Here is a 14,887-nt window from a genome sequence, read left to right as displayed (position 1 = left end):
TTGGCCGTTAACAGACCACATTATATTTCTATAGAAAAGGAAAAAAGAGGGGGAGGGAGGGACGAAGTCAGAAGGGGGGGGGGGGAGGATACTATTGTAATTAGCCCCTTAACAAGCTGTACACCTAACTCCAGCCTGTGCTGAAAATCACGTTGTAGCTAAATTCATCCTGCCTTGAGGAACATGAGTATTCACTCTGCTTCAAAGCCTTATGTGGAATGAAGATTTTCTGAGGTTTTTTAGGGAAAAGAAAAAGAGAGGCAGGACTCAGTTGCTGGGTTTTTATTTATTTTTCCTGAGAATGCAATTTGCTGGGGGAATGTTACTCATTAGAGAGCAGCTGAGGTTAATAAGAGCTGAGATTTTCACAAGCCAGTATCAAGACAGAAGAACATGGGAAGATGATGACAGGTCCCAGCACAAGGATTTGTATGTGTTTCTAGGGTGGGATCCATATCCAAGAGATCCCCCAATCTTTGCAAGCCCCCTGGACAGCTACACACCATTCCCAGGGGCAGAGACCTGATCCAGAGTGCCCAGCTTTGTGCTGAGCCATTGAGTCCTAGCCTGGTTCCACCACACAGCTGGTCAGAAAGCGTTGCTGCAGACCTGCAGGGAGACTTTCTGAGCCTACAGCCAGGAAGAAGCTAAGACAGCAACTGCAAGCATATGAGACCAAACCATGGCTCATCGAGGAAGAACATGTGAAACCACGCGGGGACACCAGTACAGGCTGGCTGATGCCATTCACTAAGAAGAAAGCAGGAAGAAATTCCACATTGCTGTGGCTGTTTCTGTAGCTAGGAGGTTGGCATCCATAAGAATAAGAGCTGTCAATTCAGTACCTTGCAAAGCATCAAACACACAGCTACAAGGAGAAGCAAATTTCCAGATCAGACAACTTACAATGAGCATTGTAACAAGCAGGTTCTTCTTGGTGACCTGAGCATGTGAGAAGATGTAGTTCAGTACAGCATTCATGTCGCTTTTATTCTCTTCCCGAAGGGCAAAGACACACTTGTCATAGTGACCTGCAATCAGAAGTGCACATTTTTGCCAGCCTCCAAACCTCTGTGTCATGGAATATATGTGACAAGATGTGGTTTGTTTGTTTGTTTTTTGTTTGTTTGTTTTTTACATTTATTTTTTGAGAATCTACTTTGTGTGATCCACACAATCAGTTGCAGGCTGGAAGCATTCCTCCCCACACCCACACCCCTCAACTGCAAGTTTTAATTAAAGCAGTTGAATTTCTCTTCTTAGAACAGTTGAAATACCAAATACCTTGTGAGCATTCAGAATGAAATAATAGAAAAAAGACTTGCACCATCCTCTGCCACCAGCAAACTGAAGTGCAAAGGACTCTTCAGTATCATTACTGCAGGAATGGGGGCAGTATAAAAGAAAAGTAGAGCAGAATCTGAACAACCTGTAAGAACTTGAGCCTCATAATTAGCTAGTCCTTCATTGCCATCTTGTGCCTGGATACAGTAGTGCAATGCATTTCAGTTCTCAGTGTTTGAGGCTTATTCTTATGAACACTGAGAAACTTCATGGTATTTCATAGCAGGTGCAAATAGCTCAGACTTTTATATTTTTACTGCACTTAATTTTCTTACTGCAGAATTTAATAAGGAGGCAAGATGGAACTAAACAGCATGGTGAATGTAAACAGTTTTTCTGATTCTAATTTTTCTGCAGATGCTCAGAAATCAGAAAATAAAAATCCAGCTTCTAGTACGAAGCTTCTGCATGTGGAACACCCAACGTGTGGAGGTCTCTAGCTGGAGGCTACTGCTGACAGAGTCAGAGTAAGAGAAATCAAAGGAGAACCGCTTTATCTCTACTCTAGAACAAACTCACAGAGCGGCTGAGCCTTAGCAAGTTCAATAACTGCAACCCATAATTCAGTCAATCTGTCTCTTCACTCCAGATCATATGGAAGTCCTCACTTAGAGGATTATAAACTCATGTGGAGATTGTTCTTTTGATGATTTACAGGGAAAAGGAGAATTCCTAGTCTGAAAAGAAGCCAGTCATATTATGGCATCTAAACTATGGGTAAGGTGGCACAGGATGTGAAAGATGATGGACATAGCAACAGTGGAAATGAGTAGAACAGACAACTTTAGGGTGGAGTTTGTCATTTGCTGGTTCAAACTGATGATACATAAGCATTATGAGCACTCGGAAAGCTCAAACTGGACATAAGCTTCTCTATAAAAAAAGAAAAAAATGTGTTTCAGGAATCAAGTGCTTGATGTGCACAGCGACTCACCATGCTGAAACTGAGTCTCCACCTTCAGGTACTGACGGAGCAGGTCCATCACCACAGCCTTCATGTGACCCCGAATACCACTCCGGTACCTGCAGAAGCAAAGAGGTCAAACCTAGCACTGAGTGAGACTGTCAGTGCGCTGTGTCTGAAGCTGCAGGTGAGTAACACTCAACACGGATGGCAGAGTAAGTCTGCTTGCATGTGGAAAGAAGCACACCTGCTCCCAAAAACCACTGGACAACCTCTGCAACCAGAATGAATGTGAAAATTCTACCGTTACTGTTGTGGGTTCGCATGGCTAATGCTTTGCTTCAAAACATCCTTTTTCTTCCGAGAATATCACAACTCTAGGAGCTAAAAGACATGACACACCAGCTGCTTGATGAAATACCCAAGATGGGATCAGCGTCAGGACAGAAGTTAAATGTTTCTTTCATAAGGCAAAGGGAAAAAGGAAGGATCTGTATGTGTGCTTCACAGCCAGAAGCCACACCCACACGGTCCCCTCACTGTTCTTCAGGTTGGAAATTAGGAGAAATTTCTTCTCAGAACGTGGTTGGGAATTGGAACCAGTTGCCAAGGGAGGTGGTGGAGTCACTGTCCCGGGGGCTGTTTTAAGGAAAGCGTGGATGTTGTACTTAGGGACACGGTTTAGTGGGTGATATTGGTGGCAGGGGACTAGATCATCTTGGAGGTCTTTTCCCACCTTAACGCTTCTATGAAAACAGCTCACCTTTGTACGAGCTGCACAATGCTCTGTGTGTTCATGAAGAAGACCTCACGCTCTGATTTGCGGTTCAAAGTGGCTGCATGGCTATCCAGGATATTGGCAATCTGAAAGAGAGAAGTCCCGTGGCAGTTCCAGTCCTGGATGGGGAGATCTGGCTGAACAACTAGGGCAGAAACTGAGTACTGCCAGATAAACCAGACCAGAGCTCCAGCAGACTTCAGCAAAGGCCAAAGCCTTAAACTACTAAGGAAGTTAATGGCCTGACAATGACAGAAAAATTGATGCACAACATCATATACTAAGGAAATCACCTTCCAACATCTCATTACCTGATGAGGCTTTCCTTAGTCGCAACCATTCTTTTTTAAGGTTATGTTGACACCAGAAAGTGCACTGTAGCATATGTATCAGCCAAAAACCAAGTAAATAAATGCCCACAAGGCCACTGACATGATTAAATTGCTTCCAATTCCCAATCTAGCCTATTTAAAGCTATACTGAGCAGAGAACACACAGCCTTCAGCATGGGTAAAGAAGGCAAACCCATAAGCTTAAGTAATACAGTAAGTATCTTCCATCGCGAAGATCCTGGATTCAAAAGCACCTTTCAGGTCCATCTAACCTCCAGCTAATTTAAAGGAATTTTATACTTCTCTTTGCCCCAGCAAAAAACAATTTTTTTTCCTCTGTATGAGTGTGGTTGATCACCTGTTGGCTGGGAAACTGGCAAAGGACTGATGTGATGTTGCTGGCATACTGGGCCATCTCCTTCTTGATGGACTTCTCCACATTGGGTGGGATCCGTCCAGAAACACTGGTCATGATGTCCTGAAGTTCCAGCAGAGGCAAAGATGGATCTCTCAGGGTCTTCATTAGTCGCTCAACCCAGCCCTTCACCTAGAGACAAGTCAGTGTAAAGACAAACATAAGGAAAAAAATAAGCAGTAAGAAGGGAGAAAAGGAAAGGCTGTTCAGTGAGGTCTTCTTCAGCTCTTGCTCTCAGAAACAAAAGCAAACAATACCTTGCTGCTGAAGTAGGGCTCTGGCAGGCAGTATCCGTTCATCACATTGACCAGGTTATCTAGGACATAATGGAAGATGCGATGGAGTTTCTCGCCTCGAAGTGCTGTGCTCTGGATCTGTGGCAAGGTACCCGTGTGCAGTTCAGCCTGGAAACACAAGCAAGCACCACAGTGTCACTAACCCTCCAAAACTGCTCCACAGCAACTAACCCTCCAATTGCTCTCACAGGGTCTGACACCCTTGGAGCTGGGATACCTATCCCTGTCCTCCAGAAGAGGGTCACAAAGAGGAGTCCATGATAAAAAAGAATAAGCATGCAGAGGAATAAAGCAGATAGAAAGATCTGGCCAACCACCAATATCATCGACAGCCATGTATCCCCAATGGCAATGAGATAAGAGCACGACAAGAATGGTACAAAAGCTTAGCTTGAATCAGAGGATGAGACAGTAATCTGAGTCCTAGTCCTCACATAACAAATGTTAGTGACAATTCCAGTACAATGCACAAATCTGAAGTTGGTTCAGTATATTGGGCCATCTTGTAGCACTTTCAACATCGCTCCCCGATTAAAACCACAGCAAACTTCTGTGGTTCCTGCAACTTCTCACCTGCTGAACCCTGCTGGGATCATCCAGTTGGAGCTTGGCAATCACACAGCCTGGATCCAACACTGCCCCAGGGCGTTTGACGTAATGGATGCAGCCCGATTCTCCTACTGTCAGTGTCATCACCATTTTCATCACCTGTAGCAAGGAAACAGGTTACACACGCAGCTTTTGTTCTCCCCAGATGGCTCTGGTTTTGTGAGCTAGCAGCCAATATCCTACCGCAGACCAACAAACCTGCATGACCACCTTTTGTATTCAGCTTTTCTCAAAGGCTTAAAAGTACAAACATGGTGAATGAAACTCCAGGAATTTAAGTCAATGGTAGAACAAACTACTAGGCCACAGATTAGTGCAGCAGGAAGCTGTTTGAACCGATGGGTACTCAGGTAGGTCCCACATTCAACACAGATAGCTGCAGATATAATTTCCTACTGCAGATATAATTTATTACTGCAGATGCTGTACTCTTAGAAATTAGGATTACTTTCTAGAGGTCACAGGTCTCAGCCTTCTGTTCACAAACAGGGATGCTGTCAGCTCAGCCAAGGGAGCTCTTGCCTTTGGAGAAGAAGTGTTGGGTTTGGGGGAGGGCAGTCTAGTTTTACCACTGCTGTAGCACACACCACAAGGGGGAACACAGGAATTAAGCAGGTGGTGCCTCCTTAGCCGTCACTCGGTTGCAGTGTATAAAAGAGTTAACATAAAATATCTAGATCTATGGCTTGATAGTGTTCTCCTACACAATCTCTCCAACTGTTTTAATCGCCCCTCTCTGAACACACCCTTCCCTCCCTCAAATCTGTCTTGAGCCATGGCCTCCTACACAACCTCTCACGCTTTCCTCACTATGACGCAGAAATTGTTAGTCCTCCTCCTCTCTAAGCGTTAAGTAACTTCCAAGGGAGAAGTGATGTTTATTTTCAGCTTAACTTGTCTGAGCAACCTGATACATAATCAGGCAATCAGAGAAGTCTTAATTTGTTACTTAATCCCAGCATATACCTCTGCTTCTGAGTCCTTAAGTGCTAAGCAGGGGCCTACAAACAGAAAGCCTTCTTCACTGTAGTTAGAAGACATCATACATGTGGATCCTACTCTCCTTTGATATCACAGCAAGATGGTAACTGTGATAGTAACTCTTGTGGCTGAGAAATGTTGCTTATCACTTGGTGCAGTCATTAATGCTCAAATTGCAGCTGTTAATTTCTTCCCTACCACACCACTCTGCTTGCTGATTCCTGCATTAGTCCAAGTTAAAACACAGGCAAAATTTGGAGAGGAAATACTCTGAGTTACTCCTCATTCTTAATTCCCAGTTCCAGAGCATTCAATTTATTTCCTCCTCAGCTTTTGCATGGACAGATTCAGCATCTGCAACCAACTCAGTTCTTTGAGATTTTACCTCAATTTCTGCAAAGCATTGGCCTGCAAACACGTGTCCACCGTCCTCCACCACATACTGAATAAGCTTCCCAGCTGACGGCGAGCGCAGGATGGAGGGATCGTTTTCCTTTTCAAACACACAGGTCTTGTTACCTATGGTGATGCGATACCTAGGAAATAACAGGAAAAATAGAATCAAAGAACCATTTAGGTTGGAAAAGCCCTTCAAGGCCATGAAGTCCAACCATCCACCTAACACTCCACGTTCTCTGCTAACCCATGTCCCTAAGTGCCTCATCCACACATCTCTGAAATACTTTCAGGGATGCCGGCAGGTGGGGAGCTCACTCCAATGCCTAACCACCCCTTCCGTGAGGAAATCCTTTCTGATATCCAATCTAAACCTCCCCTGGCACAACTTGAGGCCATTGCCTCGTGTCCTATCACTTGACACCTGAGAGAAGAGACCGGTACCCACCTCCCCGCAGCCCCCTTCGCAACACTGCACACATGCTTCTCCTCTACCAGTGGGTATCACTCACTGTTAGAACCAGAACCAATGAAGTTCAGGATTTCATATAAACAAAAACTGATATTAGTGGAGATTGCACTCGCCATACTTAACACACAACACATCCAACAAATCCCAGGCAAAATCCTCTTGTAAATGGAGCAAAGCTTAAAAGAGCAGGATGTATCCATACATTAAACTAAGGTTGAAATTTTATAGCATTTGCCAACCCAGAAAGTTATCAAAACTTTCTCTGAACTCCTGAGCACTTTGTTACATTTGCCATAGAAAATAACCAGCAGAGGGGGCAAAGTGGTTCCAAATCCAGAAGGTGGAGATTTACTGACATTCTAGTTTTCACCTCCACGTGTTTCATCTCAGATACGAAAGCATTCAGCATCCCACAAGCAATAACAAAACCTTTCTCTGTGAGGACCAAGGTCTCCATCAATACCTTTCAAATTACCCAGCTTAGGGTCATGGAAAGAACAACTTCTCACACTTTCACAGAAAACACAAGTCAATCACAAACTACGTCTAAGGGAAATGGGGATCTAAGCCCTAGTTCACCTAAACAACCTACAAATCAACTGGTTGGTCAGAGCACTAAGTTCCTCTCCCAGGTGACCAGATATAATCCAAAAAGGGCACTTTTAAAGAGCAAGCAGGAGAATATGCACCACATCAGTACACACTCAGATCTTTTTTGTAAAAGTATCCTGGATATGCTCTTCAGATGAAAGCAACTTCTCCCTGCAAACTCCTCGATAATAATACATCTAGCAAGCTCTCCCATTCCCAGTTGATCACTTGGACGCACAGGGTTAGGAGTACACCTACTCTTGACTTGTATGGAAATGTTATACAACAAACTTTCCAGGTTGCTACCTGTCCACTTCTTCCTTCATGTACGTAGTATAGCTGCTGCCATCATAGGACAGGAGCAGTCCTCCATCGCTCAGCCGGTGCACATCCACTTCTACACAGGAGCTGTTCATGATGACCACGTAGGAGTTGGGAGACTGTCGGGTCACCTGCAGATCCACAAGAACGAGAAGTCTTACATGCAGGAGACATGGCAGGTATTACAAAGACTAAGCCAGAGCAGCACACGGACATTTCCAACTAATGGTGGCAAGAGGATGGTTCTCCATGCTGTGCAACTTACCTTCAGTACATACTTCCGTCCTTCGTAGATGAGTTCCACATCCACAGTGTTTAGCAGAGTATGAGCAGGCAGAACTTGGCCCCTTGAAAAAGAAGCACAAAACAAAACATGTTTTCCAGAAGCCATCAAACGGCTATCAGGGGCCCAAGGAAGTTCAAAGACATATGCAAGAATTAGGCTCTTACACCATCTCTTCTTACAAGAGGTACACAACCATTTGATAAAGCCAGTCCATCTCTCTCTACCCATACAGATCACCTCTACTTTCCTTTCCATTCAACAACTTTTGCCTTTGAGTCAAAGAAGCATTACAGTCCAAGTTACAGAACTGATAGCATGACTTCGCATTGGGATAAAGCAGCTCTTCCCCCTGTTTGCAGTATGGAGTCACCAACAGGACACTGAAGGGAAGAACTATTAAAAATGGATTTGCCTGGGTCATACCAGGTTTAGCCTGACGGAGCGTTATGACTGGGTTCCCTACGGTGCCTGTTCTACTTTAAAGCCAGCAGGAACAGACAGGATTTTCTAAGTACCGGTGGGAAACATTCAGTTTTGAAAATTATGTCAAATCTAGAAAATTAAATCAAATGTCAAAACAGAAGGACAGTACATGGTGATTCAAGACTCCCTAAAATGTTGGCGTGGCAGCACAAAGGGAAAAATAACTCCACATTTCTGCACCATTTCTTGAAGTTTCTGCCAAAACAGCCAGAAATCAAACCAATCTGTTCAAACAGCAGGGGATATCTGGGGAGATGCATAGATACGTGCCAGTTTTCTTAGGCCAGTAGACAAACACCTACCAGAGAACAGAAAGCAGATAACAAGCTCTGGGTATTTCTGGCTTGTACTCTACTTGAACAAAACTTGCAAGTCAAAAATAATTACAATCTGCTTGTCAGCTGTCTACCCAATCAGCCTGTAGCTTACCTTTCTAGAGAGTGCAGGAAGTTTGAGACACTGTTCCGTAAGCTCACATCAGCCACATGAAGAGCTCCACACACCACTCCTAGCATGGTATCAGGCCTTTCAGCCTAGAAAGAAAGAGTACATAAACACCTCCTTTAGCCTAAAAGCCAAAATACTAGCCTTAATTCTCACTTACACTAAGATGCTTTTATGGTCAACTCTAAAACCACTTTCCCCAGACAAAATCGTGACCTAAAGCCTGGTGAAAATGTTAATTTGTAAAGTGGAAAATGAAGGATTTAGGAGTGGAAATTAAGCACTCCTAAATCCTTGTCTTCTTGCAACCATCATCCACCAAGCTTTCCTACTCTCTGTTTCTCACTCTCTCTGCCCCACCTTCTCCCCTTCCTCTCCCTCTCTCCAACTTGTAAAGCAAGATGTAAAGCAAAGATCTGCACCTGTACTTTCTCAGCAATAAGCCGATCCAACCAGCCAGTGTCAATGCGGTTCTGCTGGAAGCTTTCTGTTTCCAACAGTTTAATCAAGTACTCAACAGTGGTTCGGAAATCCCCTCGGATGGACAGCTCCTTCAAAGCCACCACCATGTTTCTGAAAAAGAAAAGAGTACCCATTATCCATCCCATATTAACGGTAATGTGCAAGCTGGTAACTCTAGATGGTTCCCCATAAGTTGCCTGAAAAAAATAGTCAGAAAATAATAGCAGAAGAACACGTGCACTGGAGCAAGATCCTATGTGGCATGCTTGGGAATTAAAGAATATTGATTTTCTTCAATCTGCTGCTGGTGTGAACCAGAAAAGCTCAGCCAGCACCAGCGATGAGATCAGGAGTTCCTGCTGTCATCATCATCCAAGTACCTATAACACACATGGAGTATACACAGAATGACAGGTGCTGTCACCATCCCACCCAGAACGGAACAGTGGAAAGACTCTCAATAAAAAGTGGCTTGGATGACAGGTCAGACAGTCCTGTCTTATGACAGGACTTTTATGTTCCGCATCACGAGGATGCTCAGTGGCTTACAACGCATTGGCATAGTAAGTTATCAATGGTGTTCCAGTCAGAAGCCTTCCACATGAATGCTTTCAAAGAGGGACTTCAACAGAATGGTAGCTAATCTTACCCCAGCAGCAGGCATGCAAGGCAGGAATGAAACAGAAAGGAAAAAAAAAAAGAGAAGTAACCAAAAAGTGTAAAAATGTAGGTGTAACACAGTGGAATTGCAAAGCAAGGTGGGATGAAAAGCCTGACCATGACATGGAAAGCAAGTTAAGAGACAGAAACTTCTCTTAAAATTCCTAAAATAAAGAAGTCCAGTTTTATCCATGGCCCTTTGGATTAAAAAGAATCAAGACAAGCTATTTCTTTACTTACGAGATGGCTTCTTCACGATTCTCTCCCCAGGAGAAGCAGTGACCAAACTGAGAATCAGCAAACTCATGAAGCCCTCCTGCAGCAGCAACACTGAAATAGCCCCAGACGTTCTTATTGCTGCGGAAATTCAGTTCCTGGACTGTACCAGAACTAGGCTTAAATCCCTGTAAAGACAGACAGACATTGCTATACACCCTAAAGAAAAAGTAAATAATCCAGAATTAGGGGAGTAATCAGAGTTATGAAGAGCATCTCTCTGCACTTCAATGTGATACACACATAGCTAAGTTCTGGCTGAATCTGTAAAGAGTTCAGTGCCAAAGCACCAGGATGGTTCTCAAGAATACAGAAATGCAGGAACTGTTGCAATTCAGAGAACACAGGAAACTGAAAACCTTAGCTTTTGTGAGGTCAACACCACCTTAAGCAGCTGACAGGGTGCTTGGGGAACAATAAAGTCACAACAGAAAGAAGTCATAATGCTAAAGCATAGACACAATCTATTATACCCCAGGAAGATGAGGAGACAAAGGTAAACATACTGTACAACACACCTGTGTCAGCCCATTCATGTTCTTCTAGTGTCTAACCACAGCCTACAGAGCTATCAGCTAAGGCAGATAAGGGAAGAGTCTTTTTAAGTTGCTGCCAAACCTTCCAGGAACAGCAGCAGGACTGAACCTAGCTGGAAAGCTTGGGGTTATCAGTGTGATTAGGAACTACAGAATTTAAAACACTCACCTCATCAGGATTCTCACTGGTGATACGTGCAGCAATAACATGGCCACGCGGACAGGGAACATGGGCTGAGTTCTCAAAATCAATAGCTCCATCTCCCCATGGAGAAACACCATACATCACTCGGATATCCTTGATCCTGTGGAGCGGAATCCCCATGGCAATCTAAGGGGGAGAAACAGTATTTACCACCACTAAGCAAGTTGCTTTCCTCACAGCATCCTTCTTCCTGGAGGAATTCCACAAATTCTCTGCAGAAGCTAACGCTGCAGTTCTGGTATGGCAAATACACACACCTGTTTTCTTATGTGAGCCTTCTCCATGGACATATCTTGGAACATTCCTGGTTCTCAGGACAGCTGAGCTGAGTGTAATATCCACCCTAAGCCTTTCAGACAGTATTTTCCATGGACTGATTAAAGGGCTTCAAAGAAAGCTGGCCAGTGCTAGGTCAGCTGAGGATGGGCGTACATTAGGCCTGTTAAAAATATACTAAGGTGCCAGTGAGACAGTTGGCCCCTAACTGGTTGCATGAGACCTTTGTGGAATTTCACAACCATGAATTGCAGAGAGGGTAACCTGCAGAACTGGCTGCTGACCGCAGCCTTACGGACTAAAGTCCCAGTAGTCATTAACTGTTTTTTTGCTTTGTTTTGTTGTTGCTTTTTGGTTGGTTTTGGTTGTGGGTTTTTTTGTTTTGTTTTGTTTTTTCAGCTACAGTTCAAAAAGGCTGAGCTTTAGTTCAACCATTTCTTTCAGCTGTCTATTAGCCAAACACTAACAGATAAAAGAAAAGACCAAACTGGTTACTGCACCAATGCCTCCCTCTATGAAACTGCACCTAGCATCAGCAATATGCAAGAACAGTGCCCAAACAATGAGGAAAGCATCTGATCAGCTACAAAACTGTCAATGCCTGGCAAATACATACATTGAGCAACTGGAATTATCTGCCAAGAGAACACTCAGGCCAAAACCAAGTGGCCTCCTGACAAAATGAAGATGATTCTGCTCCCCCTGCTTGCTGAAATAAAATGATGATGGTCTTGACTGCTAGGAATTGGATGGGAGGTCTCTAGCATAAGAGAAGTCATGATGTGTCTGCCAAGCAGAGGGAGCTAGCTATATGCCAAAGCACCTCTGGTCTGGAAACATACGTCAGTTCAAGCTTTCCAGTTCCTACCAGATCACACACCCTTTCATGCCTGCAGGCATTCAAAACAAGCTGCTCACCCTTGAAGGCTAACATCTCTTGCCAGTGCCTTGGGTGACAGAGCTGAGAGAGTTACTTCTTTCCAAACCCAAAGCAAATTGCTCCAAAGGCTTAGCAAGAAGAGAACTTCACATTCATGAGATTTGGGCCAAGTCAGCACAGTGAATCCAGCCACAGCTGCATGAAGCACAGCGATGGCTGACAAAATGCATCGTGCAAGTCTGAGTAGCTGCATCTCCCATGCAACAGCCAGGCTCCTTTTTGTCAGGGAGACTGATACAACCTGGTTCCTGTGAGCTCCCTGCTTTGACGACACTGAAGAGGGATTCTCTGTCACAGAGTGTGCAGAGCACTAGACTCAATTTGATGGCATCTACCTTGGCCTCTCCATCGTACAGACATACCTTGCAATTTCAAGAAAGGCAGGAATTCAAAATAATAAAGGTGAAAGTAAAAGTTAGGTTGGCAGAGCTACCAGTTTCCAACACTCCTGCAACTAGCTCTTAGCCAAAAGCAGCCTAGAAGACATTCCAGTTCAACTATTTGTTTCTTCCACCACCTGTCCAATAAACTTCAAAACACAAACATCAGGGAGAAAAAGGGGGAAGACACCAAAAGGGTAAAAATGGGAGGGATGAGAAAATGGAAGGAAAAATGCACCTAGAGTCCCTAATGTGCTGTAAGACAGAGAAACAGAAGGAAGTGAAGAGGACTGTGGTGTTTATCCACCAATGGAAAAAGACTGGGACTGAGAAGAGGGAGACAGCATGGCAGCACACACAGAGTGTGCAACAAATGTTTTCTACAGGGTCTGTGAAGGTTTCCTTCATTATTTTGGGGGATCAGAACAACAAAAGCCTGCGGGTTCATATAAACCGTAACTGCCTCTCGTTGTGATGACCTCCCCGTGAAAAAGGAATAAATCAAGACAAATTCTTGGTCACTGTCTACTTGTCTTGTCACATCTCCTCGAGTACCTAATTATTAGGCACAAACCTATGTTATAGAAGGAACAAAGAGCAGGGGCCTCAGCTATGAAGAGGAACCATCTGCTATGAGTGAGGGGCTTGGAGAGGTGGAAACAATTGTCCTGGAAGTCAGGAACTGATAATCAAAATTTAAAAGATCAAAGTCACTTTTCTGAATTTCAAACAACTGCTGAACTTGCTGAAAGATGAAAATTCCAGTTGTCTTTTGTTTTTCCCCTCTGTCATTAGAAATTCTGGGAATACTGTTCTCCCTTGGAGGCAGCGGAGTAGATGATGCACTGCTCAAAACTGGCACAGCATTTGATTGCTCTCTTAACCTCAGAAACCCAACTCATTTGACAAAATAATTTTAGAGCTTTAAGAACTACTCATGTCTAAAGCCTGTTGAGACAGGCCTTTTACACACAACCTTTCCTTAAATCAGTTTTCCTACCTTTACATTTCATTCCCCTGCTGCTTCACACTGCTTTTAACTGAAGGTCTCCCTAAGCAGTCCAGAACAACTAGAAAATAACCTCTCTTTGCTTTCCAAATCCGAAAGAACCAAATGGTAGAACCGTAACTTAGTTGAACAGTCCTAACAGAAGGGGAAGAATATTTTGAAACACAGAAGTTTTGCTCCAGCCACAGAAGATAAATCCCAAGCTGGTGAAGTACCCAAACAGGTCTATTAATTGTTGGGTGCTTTTGTTGGGAAGGAAGAGTGGGGGATACAATTAACACCTACCTGCACTTGAGGATATAGGCCATATTTGGTCATGCTCTCTAACATTTTCCGTACATTCTCTCCTCTATCAGTACCACGATCTAGTCATCTGCATAACATTAGTGTGTGATCCAGTTTTAACACAGAAACCTGGCAGTGACTCAACAGGAGTCCGCCCCCCTAATTTTACTAGGGCTTCAGCAGAACAGGTTTTTCATGGTCAGGCCTCTTCACCACACAATTCCAGTACCTCTGAAAGCCTCCAGAAGCTCGGGACCTGGGTCCTGACTCACCTGGAGCTGTGCTGCCGGCAGATTAACATCAGCTACCATCTCCGTGCAGGGGTGCTCCACTTGCAGACGGGGATTCAACTCCAGAAAGTAGAAACTGCCATCCTGGCTGTAGAGGTATTCCACGGTGCCTGCACTCACATATCCCACCATTTTGGCAAGCTTCACTGCACACTAGGACACAGGAAAGAAGAGTGTTCTGTTCAGCCATGCCATCCACTTCAGACTTTTTGGTGGCATTCTAAAACATCCAAAAGCTTGTACCCAGCCCAAGAACTGCTCAAAGAAAAGCACATGGCACGGGAGTTTAGGTATCCAGGCTATTTCATTTACACTGTTTACAAAGGGCAGAGTTTGAAGTAAGTATTTGTAACAGTCAGGATTAGAAAATTCATCCAATCCCTGCAGCTTGTTTTTAATGTGACAATACGTATTTAAAATACACTGCCATCCTGTTTTTGAGGTGAAAGCAGTTTTCAAGAGAGCTCTAAACTTTTTGTTAGCGCATGGTGGACTCATGTTTGGAAATGTCAGTGGTTGTCCACAAAAAGCACTTTAAGACACAAAACCCTTTGCTCTTTTAAAAGATTCAACAATGTAAAATTACTGGCAACGTAAAAAAAAAAATTCTAGCTGTTTCTGGAGTGCCATAAGGAAAGAGAATTTTCAGAGCCTCTCTCACCTGCTCATGTGCTCAAATACCACCGACGTCGCAATAGAAGCAGGTGCTTCTTCAATAATCTTCTGGTGCCTGCGCTGCACAGAGCAGTCCCGACCAAAGAGAGAGATGGCATTGCCGTACTGATCTGCCAGGATCTGCACCTCCAAGTGGCGGGACTGCTTGGCTAGCCTCATTACGAAGATTGGAGACCCTGGGACTTCAGCTTGAACCTATAGCAGAGACAGCATATAAATGGACAAACCATTTTTTGTAAAC

General features: G+C 44.0%; 1 protein-coding gene across 3 annotated transcripts in view; it reads right to left on the bottom strand.

The window, feature by feature from the left end:
• The window catches only part of ACACA (acetyl-CoA carboxylase alpha), a 93,643-nt gene extending 79,500 nt beyond the window's left edge, over window positions 1–14,143 (bottom strand). For all 3 annotated transcript variants that reach the window (XM_068655943.1, XM_068655945.1, XM_068655944.1), the window contains exons 1-14: window positions 13,954–14,143; window positions 10,756–10,917; window positions 10,015–10,178; window positions 9,075–9,225; window positions 8,638–8,741; window positions 7,705–7,786; window positions 7,425–7,570; window positions 6,045–6,195; window positions 4,643–4,777; window positions 4,031–4,177; window positions 3,717–3,905; window positions 3,012–3,112; window positions 2,279–2,367; window positions 907–1,031 (exon numbers count right to left, since the gene is read on the bottom strand). In XM_068655943.1, coding sequence (XP_068512044.1) covers window positions 907–1,031; window positions 2,279–2,367; window positions 3,012–3,112; window positions 3,717–3,905; window positions 4,031–4,177; window positions 4,643–4,777; window positions 6,045–6,195; window positions 7,425–7,570; window positions 7,705–7,786; window positions 8,638–8,741; window positions 9,075–9,225; window positions 10,015–10,178; window positions 10,756–10,917; window positions 13,954–14,103 — 1,896 coding nt within the window. In that variant the 5' untranslated portion in view covers window positions 14,104–14,143. The remainder of the gene's footprint in view (window positions 1–906; window positions 1,032–2,278; window positions 2,368–3,011; window positions 3,113–3,716; window positions 3,906–4,030; window positions 4,178–4,642; window positions 4,778–6,044; window positions 6,196–7,424; window positions 7,571–7,704; window positions 7,787–8,637; window positions 8,742–9,074; window positions 9,226–10,014; window positions 10,179–10,755; window positions 10,918–13,953) is intronic.
• Window positions 14,144–14,887: the final 744 nt, after the last annotated feature.

This window comes from Anas acuta, chromosome 19 (assembly GCF_963932015.1).
Source record: "Anas acuta chromosome 19, bAnaAcu1.1, whole genome shotgun sequence".
Classification (NCBI taxonomy): domain Eukaryota; kingdom Metazoa; phylum Chordata; class Aves; order Anseriformes; family Anatidae; genus Anas; species Anas acuta.
Note: the sequence above shows the minus strand (reverse complement) of the source record. Positions and strands in the feature narration are given on the sequence as shown.